The 21,816-nt window shown below is 35.1% G+C and overlaps 2 protein-coding genes across 2 annotated transcripts in view; both read right to left on the bottom strand.

Annotated features, from left to right (window-relative positions):
• Positions 1-573: 573 nt before the first annotated feature.
• On the bottom strand, positions 574-2,895 carry LOC107891464 (uncharacterized). The gene is made up of 4 exons (XM_016816277.2): positions 2,588-2,895; positions 1,635-1,705; positions 1,448-1,534; positions 574-1,202 (listed from the first exon to the last, which is right to left on the bottom strand). Exons 1-4 carry the CDS (start codon positions 2,682-2,684, stop codon positions 924-926), a joined length of 534 nt encoding a protein of 177 aa, XP_016671766.1. The 5' UTR covers positions 2,685-2,895; the 3' UTR covers positions 574-923.
• Positions 2,896-4,612: 1,717 nt separating this feature from the next.
• The window catches only part of LOC107891466 (proteasome adapter and scaffold protein ECM29), a 29,439-nt gene continuing 12,235 nt past the window's right edge, over positions 4,613-21,816 (bottom strand). Inside the window, 19 exon segments of the mRNA XM_016816278.2 lie at positions 4,613-5,024; positions 5,647-5,706; positions 5,787-5,899; positions 5,979-6,137; positions 7,145-7,271; positions 8,162-8,329; positions 8,441-8,548; positions 8,641-8,794; positions 14,141-14,476; positions 15,885-16,069; positions 16,154-16,252; positions 16,789-17,052; positions 17,850-18,026; positions 18,221-18,514; positions 18,900-19,067; positions 20,621-20,971; positions 21,141-21,262; positions 21,265-21,309; positions 21,392-21,542. Of these exon segments, the coding sequence (XP_016671767.2) occupies positions 4,821-5,024; positions 5,647-5,706; positions 5,787-5,899; positions 5,979-6,137; positions 7,145-7,271; positions 8,162-8,329; positions 8,441-8,548; positions 8,641-8,794; positions 14,141-14,476; positions 15,885-16,069; positions 16,154-16,252; positions 16,789-17,052; positions 17,850-18,026; positions 18,221-18,514; positions 18,900-19,067; positions 20,621-20,971; positions 21,141-21,262; positions 21,265-21,309; positions 21,392-21,542 (3,285 nt within the window). The 3' untranslated portion in view covers positions 4,613-4,820.

Below are 21,816 nucleotides of genomic sequence, written 5' to 3'. Positions count from 1 at the left end.
TGTATCTAGGCTTCGCGTATTTTCCTTTCTACCAAAAAAAAACACAAAAAGTCTAATATATGTTCAAAATACATTGAAGCAGATAGAAAAAGGAGGAAACTGAAAACTGATAATTTGTTTATGATTTGTTACTATCTTTAAATGATTTACTAAAAATCTCTTAGCATTCATAGCTCCTTTCAATTATTATTATGCGATGTATCTTCTACATTTAATATGTTTAGCCATAATCAAAATTTTGAATTTTAATAAATAACACTAGTAACTAAAATAGGATATCAACTGATATTGTTACTACTGCAACTACTAGAAGACATGAATTCGACCATTGAAAGTTCAGTACTTTAATAATTTTCATATTTTTTCAGCAACATGACCTTCTTTTCATTTTAATCTGTAGGCATCAATAATTCAAAAATTATTTCAAAATTAATTTTTTTTACCTTCATCAAATTTCAAAATATGATATTATTTAGCTTTAAAAAAAACATGTATTGTTCATTTGAATGATAATAATTCTTTATAATCATTTCATTAAAATACTTGAAACCACGAGAGCCTACCATTGCGAAGTTTTGAAGGCTGAAAAATCCATTTGCAAAAGTAGAGAATTCTTTGCCTGTAAATGCTTCTACAAACAATATGATGAAAATAAATATGGGAGAGAATGAACAAATTATGCAAACAAAATCACAAAAACTATCGATCTCCCCCATCAAAATCAATAAAATACTGCATCTTCCTACAGTTCTCAATCTTCTCTCTGCATACTTGTCGGCTTTGACACTGAAATGAGCTAGTACACAATAACAGATGAAGATCATACACCAACTATATGATATAAGGGCTATTTTTATCAGCTTTTAAGATCCAAAACTGGCATTGACGAACAGCTTGTACCTTTACTAGTTTACACGTTTCATTCAATGGCGCTTCTTGCCACCACAACCACCACCTTTCTTCTTCCCTCCGTTCTTTTTACCACTTCCCTTTTTCTTTTTCCCTTTATTAACAGGGTGACCATCAAAGTCATTGTCTTTAGCGGGAGACTTGTGAAACAAGTGCTTCACATCGAGTACACCATTTTTAAAATGACCTTCACTTGACTTCAAAACCCTGTCCTCAGGCCTCCGCTTGTCTGTGGATCCTTTAGTGCCACTACCACCACCAAGCTTTCCTCTAAATCGACCAAGAATCATATTCTGAAGTTCAAAAACGAAAAGAGTAATGATCCACAAAAGGTTTTGTATCAGTTTAAAGCATCATGATCTATACTACCAGGACTCTTATGTTTTCTTAGGTAATCATGCTCAGACCTGTATACTAAACATGCATACATAGGTATGAGAATGACCTTCCAAATATAAGAGAAAAATTTTAAAAAATTGATTACATTCCGAGCCCGGATTACATAGATTATGGCCAAAAGGCAATGAAAGTAAACCACCTCTTGAAGCATTTTCTCTTCTCTTTTCTTTTGATTCTTCATGACCGCCTTAGCAACACTCAGAGGTAATCTCTGCCTCTTAGGGGGCTGCTTTCAGGAAAGCAAAAGCTAATGTTAAAAATAATTTAAAATAGCAATCACTCTGCAGTTTTCACAGTTTTTTATTTCTGAAGACGAAAGTCCTTACCTTTCCACCCAAAGAAACCACCTTCCTATTCTCCATCTCTTTCCTCTCCTTCCATGTCATGTGGGAGGATCCTAAAATGTAAAAAACAGAAGTCATCAAAACCACTATATAACTACATAGAGAATTACAATCCATAATTGGAAGGGGTGAAAATTTTGAAACAAAGCTTCAATCATATCACATATTGGAGCCTATGTTACCCGGACTCCCCATTTTCTCTAAAACATCAGTGTCTTGACATATATTTGGATATGTTGTATGAAAGTATAATCTTTTAAACATATGAAAACTGTATCTCACACTTACTCCAATTCCAGATGACATAGCATAGAGCTAAGCATGTTTGATCTATTCTCAAAGTAAGTCCAGACATATATGTTTTGAGATCAATATAATTCCCAGTAAGCATTCCAAAATCTAGACATTCGAACTATTTCAAAAAATCTCCAAGAACTCAAAGCTTTTCATCAAATTTTGAGGCATCAGTCCACACCCTAAAACTCTCGAACAAAAGCCAGATACATAGAAGCGTAAAAATTATTTACAGCATTATTATCAAGCCCAAGTAAGCTTTAAGTCCTAAAAATCTATATTTCACCTTCGTTGCAGCAAACTATAAGCAGCAAGAATGGAATTTTCATTGTTCTTGCTGGAACCAACACATTTGAAAGATTTCGACAAAAGCTTGTAATTCAAGGCAGATGAATCAAAAACAAAATCTACCCAGTTCAAACAAATTAGAGAAATTACAACAACACTCACCAAAACAACCAAATTTAATACTAATATCACCCAACCGTAAACAAAGGCAACACCCTAAATCTTAACCGGCAATGTTTATATGACCATTTAACTACTTTCTAAGCCAATTGAGGTTGCTTGGATGACAAAAACATAAATTACAAAAAATAAAAACAAAATTTAAAAAAGGAAAGAAAGAGGGGAGCAAATACCAAGAAACTGGATATCTTTCATAATGTTCTTAATGTTGAAGCGGTGGTCATTGGTGGCGTCCATCTGATTCCCCGGCTCTTGCTTCTTCTTCGTCATCTTGGCCACTGCCAGATTTATACAGATATAAAAGGAATAACTTAAATTTGAAAGTTTTGATGTGGGAATGGAAATCCTGGATTTGAAAGGGGGAACAGTGAGTTGGGGTTCCAGAGTCGACTTTTGCTTCCGCTCTCTCGGTCGCTCGCTTACCGTATGTATCTGTAATTCATGTTCAGTAGGGCGAATAACTGGGGCTGGGTCTAATAGGCTTTTATGCTAATTGGCCCAACTAATTTGAAACCTATTTATACTGTGTAGACTTTAGGGTTAACTACACCATGTAATTCCAAACCTCGAATCTTATACCACACAATTTAAAGTAAAATAAATTAAATTAAATTAAATTAATGGACGTTGTAAAGATTTGGTTTCTTATCATTCCCTCTAATTTTCTCAATTTTTTAAAAGCTTGATATTTAACAATTTTAATAAATTAAATATGATTGATTCTTTTCTAAATTAAAGTAAGAATGAAAGGTTACACGGCCGTTTGACAAAAACTTTAATCACAGTCCCATACTCATATTTTTTATACTTTCCTTTTTCTTATTTTTACACTATTCCTTTATTTTTCCATAAATAAATAGAAATAGAAATAAATAATAATTTTTATTATAAATAGAATAAATTTGAATTTATACTTGATTATAACATTATTTAATTGTATTATTTTATAAAAAAATTAATTTCTAGTTTTCCCTTTAACTTTTTATATAATTATAATTATTTTAAAATTTTATATTTGATAAGAATTATTTTTAAAAAATATTTTATTTATAAAAAATGAAAATAAATTTATAAAATTAATCTAAATGAATATATTTTAAAATTTTAATTATAAATTTTGAAAATACTTAAATTGCATAAACTATTATTACTTTCTGTATTTGTTTACAAAAAGAAAAGGAAAAAGAAAAAGAAAAAGGAAAGAGTAATAAGAAAACCAATAAACTATAAAAGAAAAAGAATTAACATGTGTTGCAAGTGGTGACGCATGTGACTTACCACATCTAAAAAAAAACCAATTTAAAATAATATTAATAGTTTCATTTCGAAAATTTTGAAGTCTTGCAATCAATGTTTTGCAATGTTAATGGACATTTAGTGTAACTCACTTTTGTTATTAATCAATAAAGCAACCTATTTTTAACAATATTAATTTTAGATATTAACTTTTATATATTTATGTTCTTAACAACTGTCTGTTTACATTACTTACCTACATATCGTAGGAAGATATTTTAAAATCTTCATCCGAAGGAGACTAAAAGAAACCACAAACAAGACCCAATAACAATATCAACCATGTGAAGAACTCTACCTCCCCTCAACAAGAAGTGATACTATCCCTCCCTCATAATGGCTTATATCTTATAGGTTAGAAATTCAAATATTACCAACTGTAAAACGTGCACATCCCCTTATAAAGTGGCTTATATATTACACATGGCCCGATTTAATGAGACATTCTTACTACATGAACCTCACCTCAAACTTGAGTTCTCAACAAAATTAAGAGTCAAAATCACAACTGACTAAAGAACAATATCAACTTAAATAGACAAAACTTCTCCCAAAAAATTCAAACTCCCCACAGCAATAACATAACCAACGGTTGCGATGTAATTAGGAAATCAAATTACACATTCACCTAGAAATAAAAGGGCTATACGTCTATATTTGAAATATTAAAAGAATCCTAATATAATAAATTACCCTCTATGCTAGAGCTCATGACTCGTGAAGAATACTTTGACATTCTAATGTTTCAAAATGAAAAAAATATAAATGTTATAGACCCCGATACCCACTTGACTCAATAGATCCAACTCACCCCAATCAGACCTTGAACAGAGAATTTCTCTTACTATTTAATAATGAAATATATTAATCATTTAACAAATTATAAAAATTAACATAAAAAATTATGTTAAAATGATATTATATTAATTTATTTTTAATTTTTTGTATTTTTCTAGTTTCCAGTATGAAGAGAGTAAATTTTCCGTTGGAATTTTTGTTTCTTTAGTTTCTTTTGTTGGTCTACATTATAGAATTACAGTCACTTCTGGGCATGACCCCGTAACATCCTATTGATGACATTCTTGGACAGTTCCACTTCCATTCCCATATTCAGTTTGATTCAGCATTTGCTCGCTCGAAATTTTGGAGGTTGTCGATGCATTTTTTCAAAGTAGATCTTGCCTGCTCGTTCTTTTCCTTCTCAATTAGCTGCACAACTTCACCCTCCAGTCCAATATCTCTCCAATTTGTTGCTGAAATATATCTGCCCAACTGGGCGATTTCTAGGAGGCACTCCGAGGCAGCAATGTGAACCTAGTATTCCACAATACATGGTATCAATGAGAAACAATATTGTATTATATAATCTCTGCTACTCAGTCTCGAGGTGAGTGTCATATACCCGTATACTATATTTTTTAAATATATATATTTGAAAGATCATACCCCATGCTTGGGTCAAACATGGATATATAAAGAAAAAAAGATAAATTTGCATAACATGAAGTATAATAATTCATATAAAAGGAGGAGCTCCTAAGAGAGTATGCAAATCAATCCAGGTAATTTTGTGAAGGAAATGATTCCAAGAGCATTCTCAAAAGAAAACAATCAAATTAAAGTGAAAAATAATATGAATCCATATTAGAAAATATGGATTCGAGAGGAACTTTCCTTTTACTCCGTTTTCGTAAAAGAAGCAAATTTAAAATTTTCAACAATTAAATAATCGAGTATTATATCAACAAAACAGAATCCTTTTGACGGAGAACTTATTCAACATCATAAAAATGTCGTCAATGATATTAGCCAGGACCTACGTAAGTTGCATAAAGTTGACAAAAGATGAGAAACCTACGAGGCTGCTCCTTGGATGAACTTTTTAGAAGAATAGTAATCATAAGGATGCAAAACGAGAAAAACAAAGACTATATACCTGAGAAATTTTTATTGTGCTTATACACTCCACTAGTTTAGGTGACACAGAAGAGAACAACTGAAAAAAAGAGTCAAAAGTTAGAGGACAACTACTTAAATTAGATAAAAAAAATGAAATTGACTATTGGTTATCAGTACCTCATGAATAAAAGCAGTCGTGTGAGCATGTAAAGAGGTGCCTTGAAAGTCATTCAAATTGGATTGGAGCCTTGAGCAAAGTTCTTTTACGGAGGAAAAGGCCGACATTTTGACTGCTCATAATAGCTCAAATCAGTAGAAGTAAAGATTCTGTGAAACTAACACACAACAAATTTTGAGAGAAGAAGATACCGGTCCACTGGAAACCAGGTGAAAGGGAAATAGAGAATACATCCATCAACTTCTTTTCGTTTTCAACAAGGTCAGTTACTGATGCCACCCGGATGCAAGATGTAATGCAGTTCATCAGTTTGTCAACTGGAATAGAAACATCTTCAGCATCATCAGATTCTGCAAATAAGTAAGAAAGCCTTTACTTAGTTTTGCTTCTAAAAATTGGTCCAACTCATTTAAGCGGGAGAAACATGAATGTAAGCAACTTTCAACTTAACAATATAGTTATAAACCTGAAAAAATTTTAAAAAAAATGCATTTTACTTAATGGATTGGTGTTACATTAAAAGTCTAAAATTCAAATCTCATCCATTATAAACAAAATTTTGAATAACAAATTAATATATATATATATAACCAGATTCATTCAACAGAAATCATTATCAGTTAACATATTACAGGTTTCATAAACCATACTTGACCAAAAGCCTGCCAGTTCCTTATTGGACCAGTCCAACCGGCCAATACAGCTCAGTTTTTTCATCACTTCTTAGGGGTCAGTTCATCACCAGAAGCATTCTACTTTTAAGTAATGCTAATTAACACTTGAGCAAAAGTGCTATGCCTGATGTGAACTTCAAAGGGAACCCACACAATGAAGTCCCTTTAGACTCAATCTCAAGCAGAAATATCTGAAAGGTAAAGGTTCCACCATTTGCTCCAAAAATTGATATCAAGATGAGAAAACCCAGAACTCTCTATAAGTTAAAAGAAAAAAAACTGCTTAGCAAAATCTGTACATGATTTGATGGTATTTTCTACATGCAATGCACAACTACTTCTATTCTTTGTTTTTCTTGGGCCAAAATTTTTAATAGGACACCCTCTTGAGGAACATTCAGGATAGAAAGAAAAAATGAATCCTGCTCAAGCAAGAAAATTGAAAAAGAAAGAACAAACAGGTATTTGACGATATCAAATGTCTAACCAACAATTGAAGGGTAAATCAACTGGTTTTCATCAGTAAGAGTAGAGTAACATTTCTTGCAGCAAAAATTGCATAAAATTATAATGAATAAGAAGTAAAAGAGCTGCAAGCTCAACTCACGTGGTTCCACAAATCTTTAGAACTTGCATACATATATAATCTAGCAAACAAAGTAAAACTAAGAATTTGAAGAAACCTGCTTTAGTGGTGTCACTTGCCAAAGGAGCTCGTCCGGTTTTATTGGGAGAAGTCAAGTTACACATATCAAATAGCATAGGAAAAACAAGACAAAAGAACTCCGGATTGCCAAAGGATTTTATAACCTAAGCATATGTTCAAAGAACTAATTTTAGATATCATCATTGGAATAACCAGAAACAAACTGAATGAGATGCAAGCAACGTCAGAGATCAAGTAAATATTAGAAAGGAAACAATCACCATAGATCAGAAGAAATGCTTGGAGTTATGTATAGGTATTTCTCACCAATGAAAAAGATCAATTAGAAGATCTCCTGAGAATTAATAATCATGGAAAAAACCACTCTCAACAACAGAGTTTTTCCTCTGTGAAATAATATTCCTACGGATCTTTCCACCGGCAAAACATTATAATTTCAGAATTACTAGATGTTCATATAAAACTTACATTAGCAGCACATTACAACTCCACATTGCTCCCAAACCAGTCTGGATCATTTACATTTATCCTTTTTCCCTACACAACTTGCTTAAGGGTTATTTATTTATTACAAAAGTGACTTGTCACCAAAAAAATGCCAGGAAGAGACACTATTTTCTTTTTACTTTTGTTTTTCAACTACTATTCAAAGAAAGTGAAGAACAAAGTCTTGGGCAAAACATGGAAATATTGGTTTTACCTAATAATTCATTCATATAACACAAAACTAACACAGTAATGGGCTAAACCATTCCAACAAAGAACATAATCCATCCTTCAGATGAGCAGGTAATATAAAAGTGGAGAAAAAAAAGGTCATAAGTTAAGCCCTCAAGTTTTGACAGTGATCCCCTAAAAAATTTAGGTGCATTTTAAAAAAAAGGTGCAAGGATAGAATGAGAGGTTGTACTACAGCTAGCATTAAACAAAACATTTTAAAAATAAATAATAAAAGAAAAAGCATTCAAACAAAGTTTTGAATAGGTTGAAAATGAAATAATGAAATCATAAATATTCATTAACAGATGTTTACCTGTTCAAGACAAGAAAAAGCAGCTTCACGGTATTTCTTGACTTTCTTTGTACACGCTGAAGACACCAGACTCAAAATGGTACCAGGAAGAGCAGGATCTTCCATGGAAATTGCTTTATGGTTGGACACAGAAAGAGCACTGATTGCATCTAATAATGTTTCCTTCCCCTGTTATATTGAAAATTGAAAATTGTTGAGATGTAAACTAAAATTACAACAGCACGTTCTACAAGAGATCCTAACACATTTCACATAATAATAGAGTTATAGTATTCCAACCTCCCATAAACGACCAGGAATTTCCTTCATAAGAGATGTTAGAAGAACATGATAAGAGGACAAGGAATCACCCAGAACCTCACTAAGCTTGCAGATTGCCTTAGCTGACTGCAGGTGCAAAATACAAAAAAGCATCTTTGATCGGCACTAAAAGAAGCAAAGTTAGACAAAATAGGACTAGAAAGAAAAGGAGAACTTACTTTCCGTTTACTTGCCCATGAAGATGATGCAATGCTGTCACAAATAAGGGAGACGATTTCCCCCATATACAACTGTAGTGTTATTCGGTCGCCACTTGTGCTTTCTTCCCAGAGCTCCTCAAAAAGGCCAGAAACATGTTTGTCATCCTCAAATCTGCAGAAGAATTAACAAAGGAATTTAAGAATCAGCAGTTTCCATTTAGAAGAGCTGTTCTCATAATGCTTGAGAATGACAGCGCATAAACATTGTCCATATACATTAACTCTTGTGTACCTATACTGGCTACTAAATATACCTTAAATTTGAATGAGGGAAACAAGGAAAAGAAAACCAATTCAAAGAATTATACGAAACAATTGCATATTACTGCAAATCTATAGGCAGGGTTGCATAATAAAGATTATTAGATGCAAAGTTTCAATATCTAGTAATTGGAAAATCTGAAATTCCATATTGCAATAAATTTGTGGATAGTGAGGGATATAATTATCAAGTTTTTATGTTTCTAAACCAAGAGGCTGTTATTTAGTTACTCTTTAAGGTTATCTTGTTCTTACCCACATGTTGGAATCCCTATGATTAAGGACAGAAAACTTACCTTATTACTAGGAGTTCCCTTGTAAATAGGAACTAATCTCAGTCACTGATTCTTAGGAAGTTAGGGAGTGTTTCCTTGATTGGGTTATTACTCTTTTTATAACTGTAAACTAATTAGTAGAAAAGTAAATTGAGTATTTTTTCTCTAAGTTTCTTCATGGCATCAGAGCTCTAGGATTCATTCGATCATACTCATTCGTCTCTAATCTGCCTTCCTAAAAATCCCTTCGGTTTAGTCCTCCCATGGGTGATTGTCAATGAAACTCTGTCTGAAACTGAGACTTCACAAATAACTCAGAATGTCAATCAGGGAATCACTCAAGGTGAACTTAATTCCTCCCTTATAATCACCAATCATCGGCTAGATGGGAAGAACTTCTTGCAATGGTCTCAATCTGTCCTTATGGTGATTCGTGGTCGTGGCAAATTAGGGTACATCAATGGAGAAATTCCACGACCAACCACAGCTGGCCCTACTTATGGCACTTGGGAACTCAACAACTCAATTGTAATGGCTTGGCTAATTAATTCGATGGAAGGCCATATAAGCCGCACCTATCTCTTTTTCAAAACTGCAAAAGACATGTGGGATGCAGTCAAAGAAAACTACTCGGATCTTGGAAACGCCTCCCAAGTATTTGAGATCAAGCTTAAGTTAAAGGATATCCGACAAGGGATACTCGAAGTAACTCACTACTACAACAATCTAAAAATTTTGTGGCAGGAACTGGATATGTACTATGGGGCAAATTGGTGTGAAGGCTTAGAACACAACAAGTTTATGACCCACCTCAACAATGAACGTCTTTATGAGTTTCTAGCAGGACTGAACCGTTAGTTAGATGAGGTCCGTGGCCGAATTCTGGGCAGATCACCTCTCCCAACCATCGGTGAAGCATTTGCAGAAGTTAGAAGAGAAGAAAAGCGCCGTCTTGTCATAATAGGAGATTCAAAGGAACCTAAACCTATGACACCGCTTGGCAACCGTCCTACAGAGACCTCTGCCCTCATCTCCAGAGGTCCACAGCCACAAAAACTACATGCTAGAAATGATTCTGGATCAACCAGACCATGGTGTAACCACTACAACCGTGTTGGTCATACAAAGGAAAAGTGCTTCAAACTCCATGGCTATCCTAAAAAAAAACAAAAGGATAATAAGACTGCCCTGTTATCCTCCACTGCTGCGGATGATGCTCTCGATGTTCGCCTAACCAAAACCCAACTTGAGACTCTCCATAAGATACTTGGTACTTCCACTACTCATGGATCTCTAGCCACTCCTTGTCATAACAAGTCCCGAATCCGCATAGCTGACGGTTCTTACTCACCTGTGGCTGGAGTAGGAGAAGTACAAATAACAGAGAATTTTTCTCTCAATAAGGTCCTACATGTCCCAAACTTGTCTTGTAATTTGCTTTCAATCAGTAAACTTACTAAGGATGAAAAAGTTCTTGCTGAATTTTCTGCAATTGGTTATGTGATACAGGAACAGAAATCGGGGAGGATGATTGGCACTGCTAAAGTTGATGATAGACTATATGTTTGGAATAAAGACAGTACACAATGGGGATTGGCTCTATCCACTTCAAAAGAGGACACTATTATGTTATGGCACCGTAGGTTAGGGCATCCAAATTTTTTGTATTTGAAGAAACATATTTCGCTGTTATTTCGAAATAAAAGTATTAATTCCTTGAAGTGTGAAATTTGCCAATTATCCAAACATACCCGTGTGCCATACCCATTAAAACCATATAATATTCAGTCCCAATCATTTTCATTAATCCACAGTGACCTATGGGGAGCCAGTCGAGTAAAAAATATTATGGGAGCTAGGTGGTTTATAACATTCATTAATAATCATACTAGGGTCTGTTGGGTCTATCTCCTCAAAGAAAAATCTGAAACACCCAAAGTATTCCAAAATTTCATTCAATAGTTTGAACCCAATTCAAATCTACCATACATACTCTCCACACTGACAATGGGAGAGAATACTTTAACTCTGTCCTAAGCCCATACCTTTCTGACCGAGGCATCATACACCAAAGCTCTTGTCCTGACACTCCTCAACAAAACGGGATCTCCGAGAGAAAAAATCTACATCTCCTTGATGTGGCTCGAGCCATAATGTTCACCATGAATGTTCCAAAATACTTGTAGGGAGAAGCTGTCCTCATTGCCTGTTATCTCATAAACCGAATGCCATCAAAGGTCCTCAATTTCCAAACACCTCTAAATACCCTTCTAAAGGTCTTTCCTCTATTTCGTGTTCCTAATCTTCCAGCCAAAATATTCGGCTACAAAGCTTTTGTCCATAACCATCAACCAAATCAATCCAAACTTGATCCTCGAGCCCACATCTGCATCTTCATTGGATATTCCCCCACACAAAAAGGCTATAAGTGTTACTCACCAACCTTGCGCCGAATGTTTGTCTCTCAGGATGTTACCATCTTTGAAAATGAACCATACTTTGTAGCATCTCATCTTCAGGGGGAGACTTTCAATGAAGATGAGACCCTTAATACTCTCCTCATTATACCTCATGATCCTACCACTACTATCACAAACAAGCCAAACAACCAAGGTGCTATCCCAAATTTAGATACTGTTTCCCCTGTGCAGCAAGAAGTTAGTACGATTCTTCCCAATAACAATACCTCCACCGAAGTGCAACAGCCCCCTGATCAAGGAAAACAGCAAAAACAAGTTCCCGAAATACAGGTTTACTCCCAACGAAATTGTTCTCCTGAAACTGATACAGCAGTGCCAATTGCATCCCCAACCGAGGACTGTTCTAAAACAGAAGTCTCACCTCCGTCACCATCCATCTTCCAATTGCAGTTCGAAAGGGCACAAGGAGCTACACTCAACACCCTATTTCTCGGTTCGTGTCCTATGGAAATTTATCTAAGTCTTACAAAGTTTTTGTGACTAATGTTGATTCTGTAAAAACTCCAAAAAAATATAGAAAAGGCTCTTGAATCAACTGAGTGGAGACAAGCTGTGTGGAAGAAATGAAAGCCCTCAAAAACAATGAAACATGGGAAGTCTCGGATCTACCTAAGGGACAAAAAACAGTAGGATGCAAATGGATCTTCACTATGAAATTTAAACCTAATGGCCGTATTGACCGATACAAGGCTCGACTTGTGGCTAAGGAATTCACCCAAACTTATGGTCTTGACTACAATGAGACGTTTGCACCGGTTGCCAAGCTAAACACCATTCGAGTCCTCCTATCTCTTGCTGCCAACCTTGATTGGCATTTGACTCAATTGGATGTAAAAAATGCTTTTCTCAACAGGGAATTCAATGAGGTGTACATGGATTTCCCACCCGGGTTTGAAGAAAGCAAGGGCCAAGTGTGCAAGTTGAAGAAGTCCTTGTATGGGTTGAAACAATATCCACGGGCGTGGTTCAGCCGATCTGCAAAAGCTATGACTAGCAGAAATTACATTCAAGGACAGGCAGACCATACCATGTTCTACAAGCACTCGGAAAAGGGAAAATGATGCATCCTCATCGTTTATGTGGACGATATAATATTAACAGGAGATGACTCAAGCGAAATTGTGAGGTTGAAAAAATTCCTTGGTACAGAGTTTGAACTTAAAGACTTGGGGAATCTTAAATACTTTCTTGGTATGGAGGTAGCAAGGTCCCAAATAGATATTTCCATCTCCCAAAGGAAATATGTTCTTGATCTACTGTCAGATGTTGGTTTGATTTAACCTTAAATTGGGAACTGAAGAGGATGGAGAAGAAATCGACAGGGGGAGATATCAACAACTAGTAGGAAGACTCATCTACCTATCTTACACCCGTCTAGACATAGCCTTTAGTGTGAGTGTTATCAGTCAGTACATGCATGCCCCGAGGGAGAAGCACCTGGAAGCTGCATATAGAATATTAAGGTATCTAAAAGGAACTCCTGGTAAAGGCCTGTATTTCAAGAAAACTGCCAACCAAAATGTGGAAGTCTACACTGATTCAGACTGGGCAAGTTCTGTTAATGATAGACGCTCTACAAGTGGCTATTGTAGTTATGTTTGGGGTAACCTCGTGACGTGAAGAAGCAAAAAACAGTCTGTGGTAGCACGTAGCAGTGCAGATGTAGAGTATCGATCACTATCTCATGGTATATGCGAAGGAGTTTGGATACAAAGACTTATGGGGGAACTAAAAGTGTCTTACACCAGACCTATGAAGATGTACTGTGACAACTAGGCAGCTGTCAGCATAGCACATAATCCTGTGCATCACGATCGGACCAAACATGTGGAAATAGATCGCCACTTTATAAAAGAAAAAATACACTCAGGAGAAGTGTGCATCACCTACATACCTACTAGACAACAAGTTGCAGACGTGTTAACTAAAAGTTTGAACAGAAACATTTTTGAAGAACTTATTGGCAAGTTGGGTTTGATAAACATCTACACTCCAGCTTGAGGGGGAGTGTTGGAATCCTTATGATTAAGGACAGAAAACTTACCTTATTACTAGGAGTTCCCTTGTAAATAGAAACTAATCTCAGTCACTGATTCTTAGGAAGTTAGGGATTGTTTCCTTGATTGTGTTATTCCTCTCTTTATAACTGTAAACTAATTAGTAGAAAAGTAAATTGAGTATTTTTTTCTCTAAGTTTCTTCACTACAACCACAATTTTACTTTCAGCTATTGCCTAAAGTGCTAAATTTCAGCTGTTTTTTTAGGGGGTGGGGCTGTTGTTTTAGGTTTGATTTGTGATTGGCAGTGAGTAATATGTAGCACCCAATTGCCATTTACAAAAGCCATTTATTGTGTATAAGGTCCTGAACTAAATAACCATTCTATTGGATGAATAAGGGACACAACTGATGAAAAACAGCTTAGATGAAAATGTACCCGCACCTTGAAGTAAAAATCACCGGGATGATCACTGTATTATATCCACTTAAAACATCTGAAGCAATGGATGAATAGCTTTTCAACAAATATACACATGATATTTGAGCATTTCTGTCACCAGTGTGCAAAGCAGCAGTGTCTTCTATCAATTTCTGGGCCTGAGAAGGAGTTGAATGCTTCAAAACAATTGCCAAAGCACCTGCAAATGCACGTTTTGCTGCGGTACTTTTCTCCTCCTTTACAACAGGAAACAATGACCTCAATAGCATGTTGCTATAGGGTCTGATACCCACAACAACTTTCTGAACTAATAAGTTGATAAAGGTGGCAACACCAACCCTATGAAAGATAGAGATTAAGAGAATAAAGAATCAGAATTGTAGACACCATCATTAATATCATTTGCACTTGTTTTTAGCAAGAAAGAGCTTTCAGCAATCACTTGTGCTATCCAGAAAACATAAATCTTTTAGTTTAGAGACGCATTTCTCATTATTATGTATTTATATCACCAACTAAAATTATTTCAGCTCATAAGCATTATATTACATAGAACTGTAAGGAGCATTCTTTCTTTCAGGCAAGTTGTAAATAAAAGAGATACCTTTTTTTGTTTTTTGACGACTTTGTTTAAATGAAATCATCTAATGGATAAAGCTAATCAAAGTAAAAATAACTGTTTTAGATGGACTGACACTTCCTGACAGATATAATACATAGGGACTGACAAGGAAAATGAGACCACGAGAATAACTATCTTAAAAGTCTTAACAGATGTAGCACGCGGATTGCACTATTCATCACATCACCTTTTATTTAAATCTCTAAGCAAATGATTATATTGATTACTTGGCAAGGGTAAAATAGAAATGGTAACTCTGGTAGTTATGCCAGTGAATCATGAGACTGGCTAGTTTGGGAACCAATGTTTCAAAATGGAAATCCAATTCAGCGTCATCTCAAATTTTAAGGATAATAATAATAATAATAAGCTACCTGATACAGGAAAAAAGCATGATAAATAAAAACGTCAATAGAAAAAAAAGCAAAATACATATTAATATTTGGAAGCTACAAGTTGCACGCTCAGGTGAATGAAAGAATGTTCTCACAACGAAAGACATACTTGTAAATGAGCAAAAAAATATGATAATTTTATGAAACAAAGGCAGTTCGGTCCATGTTATACCTCATATGATACTCATGCGATGATACTAAAACTATATTGTTAAAACAATAAGGGATGAAACATTAAACTTAGAATGCAACCTTAAATTTTCTATAAAAGTGCAAACAGCCCCACATTTTCAAATAAAAATACAGGAATTCCGTAATAAAAGTTTGGACATTGCTGGTACGAAGTAGAAGCCTTGCCAATAATTGCAATTGCACTGATTTGGTTCTTTAGAGTAGCCAATAGGTTACAAAGAACAGCAACCAGGTCACTCTTCTTAGACTTCTTATTGTGGTCCCAATAGCAGGACATGTTGACGAAACTTTATAAATTAACGAGGTTTCTACCAGAACACCAAACCTCATTGTTTTAATACACATTTAACCTTTAAATAGTTCTTTAAAAGAGAGACAAGTGGTTTTGTAACACTAAAATATGCACATTAACTATCAACCAGAGAGGACTTTTTTGACTAAAATATGCAGAAAAGGGCAAGAAAAAGTTCTCTGAAAGTGTATTGAGATTTCAGTTCATGTGATTAACATTAAATTTAGAATTGCAATTTGTACCAACCTAGTATTGAGGCCAACTCCAGATCGAACCAAGTTAGCAAGACGTGGAACCAACAGCTCCAATGATTTGCCATCTACAACATTTATGCACAAGTCAAGTGTCTCCCACATTGGAGATCCTTTTGCAATTGAAAGTCGCAGATTTTCTAGCTTCTCTGTTTGAATTCCAACATTTGCAGCATGCAACTAGAAGAATGAAAGGGGAATACAAATAAATATTAAAAGAACATAGTGCAAGGAATAGTTTGAAATAATGAACTTCCTTCAAACCTCAACATAATTGAGTCCTTGGTCTTCTAGGCTTGATAAGCTTTCCAGCATGCAACAAACTAAATCAGATAAATGTGGGCGAAGTGCAATGCCTGCACCCTGTAAATAAAACCCAATTCACTAAATGATAAATTAAGTAAAAGAATAAAACAAAGACATTAAACTTAAATAAGGTCAAGTAATGAACATGGTGCAAAGAGGTGGCAATCCCCCACATTAATTTAAGAGTGGATACAAATGTCAATGGAAGAGGAGGATGACCAATGATGAAAGTTATAAAGGAGGACATCACTTATACTAAAGATATGTTCTGTTTTATTAAGTTATGAAAATTGTATGTCATAGTGCTGAAAACACTGTTTGAGCCTTTGAGGAGCATGATTAACTTTTGCAAGTCGTTCTTTATTGATGGGGCAACAGTAAAAACAACCATCAATCCTCATCTACTTTCCTGAGGGACAAATTTTGGTGTGTCAAAATAATTTGGTTTTTTTTAAACTAAGGCAGATTAAGCACTCACAGAATTAGTAAAGCCAGTTCACAGCAAAACTAAAAACTGGGAGACAAAATGACAAAATTATGACTTGATCTGTGCTGTACTCATCAAGGCAAAATAATCTCAAAATATTGCAAACCTTGGCAAGCTTCATAACAACTCCAATTGATGCCTTCCGTATACTGTCAACTTTACTCAATATGCCTTCTGCAAGCAGAAAGGGAAGAACAATATCCATCGATTGGCTTGCATCTGGTGCTTCAGTAAGAGATACATCACAGAGCCTTATTGTTAGTGAAGTTATAGCACGACATAGTTTGTCACCAGCAGTCCGCACTGTCTCCTTGATGTCATCCATGGCACGAAACGCAACAAGCCAGATTTTCTTCAAATGCTTCCCAACCTACTCACAAATATGTCGATGGATTTTACAGAACAGAAATTGTTAGCCATCAAAACATAACAGAATACCATAAAAATAGACTGGGAAATCTCATTATTGCATCAAAGTTGCATCATGCTGAAAATGCATAAGAAATATATCTTTCACTTTGAATGGTATCATTGGGGTTAATGTGGTAGGAATATGAAGCTTCAGAGGTATTGAAAGCAATTGTACCATGCTAATAAACAATATATGCAAAATTAGGAAATACCACACAGCTTGGATTTTTTGAGAACCAAGCAGTAAAAATATAACCCATGCTAAGAAAATATTACGGGGAATTCCAGGTTACTAAATCGATGATTATGACATGTCATTCGTTAACTAGGATTCATTTAGACAAAAAATCTTTAACAACTTATGAGCACCTACAGAGTTTAGACAGTAGATTGTAAATAATTTATTAAGTTCTAAACATCCTTCATTTCCCTCTCTCCCTCTAAGTAATCAATTCAGTTGATGATAACACAAAAGACTTTATACCAAAAATTTACACAGTCCACAGAAATGTTTGCAATAATATTTATGATTAAGTATTTGATTTAGATATGATAACAAACTTACGCAAAACAAGTACAAGACCAGAAAAGGAACGAGATGCTAATAAAATCTTATGCTTTAATTTATATGCCAAGGTCAAACAATTTTGGAACACTTCAATTTTTAAACTAGTGTGAGAATTTGGTCAAAGGATTCTAATGGTTAAGATACAAATCACTTGTGAAGGCAATATAAACTAACAGCAAGCTCATCACCTGATCAAATTTTCGACCTTGGATAATATCTGCAAGGGCAAGACAAGCTGCCTCACGAGAACGCCAAAGCCTAGATCCACATTGTACTAGAAGATCATCGAAGATATAGTCCAGGTTTTCATCAATGGTCCTCTTGGGGTCAGCCACTAGTGATTTCCATATATGTGCCATAGCATCCTGCAAATGTCACAATTACTCAGTAGTACTGAACAAAGAATGTAAGAAAATTTGGCAGTCAGTAAAAGCAGGTAATTCCAAGAATTCACCAAATTTGAAGGAAAACATTTATAGAGCATTGGTGTTAGCTAAACAACTTCAGTTAAGAATAAAGGCAAGCTGAAGCAATGAAGAACTGTATCAAGGACTCTTACCTGCACATTTCTATCAGGATCATATTGGTAGCGAACGAGCCTTGGAATCAATAATCTTAAGTGTGGTTGAAGAGCATCACCTGCTTGCTTGGCTATCTTAGAAAATCCAAAAGCAGCACCTCTCTTGGAATTTAGTGAGGCTTGATAATTAGCCAAATCCATAAATTTATAAATTAAATCTGGTTGTCCCATCTCATTTGCGAGATTGCAGAGCTCCTTGTAAGTGCTCAGTTTTCCCCCACTAAGACTTTCACCAATAGTCCCTTCTTGAAATACTTCCGAGTCTTCTACCAACTGAAAAGGAATTTACACCCATAAACAAGGAGCATAAATCAAATATAAAAATCCAGGGAAAGAAGAATAAAGAATAAAATTAAGGATTTAACAAAAGCTTTTCTAATCGGTTTCTATCTAATTTAGGTAATGATGTTTGCTAAACACTGATTTTTAATCTTATCTATGGTTTCTAAGCTTTAGGCTGAGTGGACAGATTAGCACAATAAGATGCAATTAGTAGCTTATGATCTCTGGCGCCAATGTTAAATAGTTTGATTACAAATTCGATAACTCGTCCCCTAAACTACAAAACCGTAGCATTTATATGACGATAGTGCTGACACTAAAATCATGCATCAGTATAGCCTTCTTTCTAAGCCAAAATATGACATCGTAACTTTACCTTGATCGCTCTTTTCCTCTTTCCTGAACCAGTCAAAGTGGTGACAAGTGCGTCAACCAGGTTTTTCTTCATTGATGTGTCACCAAGGTCATAAACAATGCTCATGCCTTGGGATGCAAGCTCCTGCGTAAGCTCATTCTGCTCACCTAGTAGGAATGAAAACGCCTCCTGCATTCAATTGAAAACTTTTCAAAGCAACACCCAAAACTAATTATGAAATGTTAAGCATCCAACCTAAAACCAGCTAGCAATAGGTGGAGGGACCTAACTTGAATATAAGAACACAGGAAACCTATGACTGACACCAGTTAGTACTCCCCCTCACATCACATGTGGCTCAACAAGGGCTTACACATGGACAACCTTATACAGGATTAGGCAAGAAAAGAAACACGACAAAACCTGAACCCTGATACCGTGTTAAGCATCCAACCCATTATTAATTGAAACTAGGCAGATGCTTAACATGAAGACACTAGACTAGAATAACTAGTCAGGAAGGGGGGCAATTCAATTAATAAAGAGGAACCTCCACAAAATACAAGCCTGCAAGAAATATCCGATATGATAGACAGATTCTTTCCTGACTATGGTCTCTCAATGAACGAAATTTTAACACTAATAAATTGGCACATGAAAAAGTCAACCCAAGGAAGGAACAATCCTACTTTCTAATGATGATATATTCACCTCTGATCATATGTCTTTTACCAGGAGATAACAATGATCATTTTAAGAAGTAGACAGCAAAAAAAGATAGGCAGTGGATTTGGTTAGCTTGAAAACCACAGCAAGACTATGCCTTTGACTCAATTTCTATGCTAGACTTTAGCTAGCAGGTTTTCCTTCACATATTCATCCTTAACAAATATAGATCAATTTATTCATCACTTGGGATTGTATGTGTAAGAATAAAGCTGACGTAGAAGACCGTCCTTTTTGTTTTTGCTCGGCAGGTAGGTAGCTGAATCTTTCTTTTGGATTGGTCAAGTAATGCCAGATACAGTAGCCATTTTGTCCTATGTTTGAAATAAGTGGTGGAAAGAAAACATATGAAGATTGAAGTATTATTATGTTTGATGTGGTGTTCATGGAGAGAAGTACTCAAACCTATGAATAGATAGAGGTTGACATATAAAGCACAACACTGTTGTTTTCAAAAGTCTCATGTCTCATTTCCTTCATATTGCTATATTCAAGAGGTAGACGGTTTCAGCTAGTGCAAATCTCTAGAATTTTTCTAACCTGCTTGAGTTGCTCTGCATTCTTTGTACTTGAAACAAAACTTTGCTTATAATAGAAAAAGAAAAGGAAAAATTATAAAACTATTAATCAAAGTAGTATTCCAGGTACATAGCTCCCACTGAATCCAGCTCTCTGGGAAAGATAGGAAAAAAATTAAGAGGGTTCATGCACAGAAAAGAAAGCATGATTTGTAGTTTTCAGAGTTGTCAATGTGACTTTGTGGCTACCATGAAGAGTTTCCTCATGGCTAGAATTAAATAGTTCCTCACACATCATGAATCTAGGGTAACCAGAAAGAGGAAAATTGTATTAAGTTATAACAAAATAATAACAATGCAATCTCTAAAATCAAAACACATCGTTCCTGAAGTGTCAATCAGGTTGCTATTAGAAACCAAAAAGTGTTTCTTCTATTTTCCCTTTCTAGTAAATAATATTAAATAAAGAAGATGGTGATTTCTGAAGTTGTGGCTAACCTGAATTTCTGGAAGCATTTGTTGGATGGTAGGATGATCACCACAATACATTGTCAGTGATAGAAGCCAGACAGTTCCAGCACAACGCTCTTCTTTTCTACTACTATACAAAAGAGCATCAAATAATTTTTTACTGATAGTATCTCTAACCACCATATGGCAATCTTCACTGACCACATTTTTCTCATCAGAACTATATTTGGACAAAGAAAACTTCATATCACCCATAAGAAAATTTGAAGTCATGGAAAGTGAAGTATAGTTGGTCTTGAGAATCACATCAGCAGTTACAGGAACACCACCCCAGATAAATGATAGAGCTTCTCCAGCAGCAAATAAAATATCCTCAACCTGTACAAATAATAATTATAAAAAATCACTAAACTGAGTGCGTTTCCTAATTACATGCACAACTAAAACCAGATATAACTCTCCCAAAGATTTGTTTTAACGATACAAGCAATCTGCTAAAAGAAACTACTTGTATATTGTAACAAATCTACTAGCATTCTATACCAACCTTTGATCGGCAAAGACTAAAAATCAAATCAAGCGCAATTTTCATGTTAGAAGCAGAAGTTTCTTTCACACACATATGCCCGATGGAGATAACAATTTTCTGCACTGCCTTATTGTCGTCCCAGAGAGTAGCTTGCTCAACTTTTCATTCAAAAGCTCCAGAATGCTAACTGCAGTTTCAATTTTATTAGCAAGGTCATAGAGCATTTTGAACAAACATAGCAGTATAAAATCAGTATAGGTTAACTTCACCTGAACTAGAATCACAGACAAGTGAAGGTAATGATCCAGAGAGCCCAATGTGACCCAGTGCTTGCATAGAAATTGAGGCCAATGTTGCACTCTCAGAATTAACAACGTCAACAAGGCATTTAAGTGTATTTTGCAATAGTTCCTCTTGGATCTGTTTAATGATGAATGTCAAATATGCATGAATCTCAAAAAGTGACCGAACTAAATGTAATAAATTGAACACACAATTTTGGAAGAAAAGCAAAAATTTTGAAAGCAGCAGCATTAAAAAGAAATATTTGGAAAAAGAAAACAAATATTTGGTTCCCCGTAGAGATAAGATTATGCTCCTTTTGCCTCTACATAGTTATACTGATTTAACAAACTGCATTATTTGCCAGGTTATTAACCTTTAGACAAACTTTGATTAAGGAAACAGGATAAAT

The sequence above is a fragment of the Gossypium hirsutum genome, chromosome D09 (genome assembly GCF_007990345.1).
Source record: "Gossypium hirsutum isolate 1008001.06 chromosome D09, Gossypium_hirsutum_v2.1, whole genome shotgun sequence".
NCBI lineage: Eukaryota > Viridiplantae > Streptophyta > Magnoliopsida > Malvales > Malvaceae > Gossypium > Gossypium hirsutum.
This window is presented reverse-complemented; position numbering and strand designations above follow the sequence as displayed.

Bases quoted from the DNA above. Each gene is read 5' to 3' on its own strand.
- LOC107891464 (XM_016816277.2), bottom strand. From the start codon at position 2,684: ATGACGAAGAAGAAGCAAGAGCCGGGGAATCAGATGGACGCCACCAAT. The intron at 1,706-2,587 runs GTATTTGCTCCC...TTTACATTTTAG, and splicing joins GAAAGATATCCAGTTTCTTG to GATCCTCCCACATGACATGG. The intron at 1,535-1,634 runs GTAAGGACTTTC...TCCTGAAAGCAG, and splicing joins TGGTTTCTTTGGGTGGAAAG to CCCCCTAAGAGGCAGAGATT.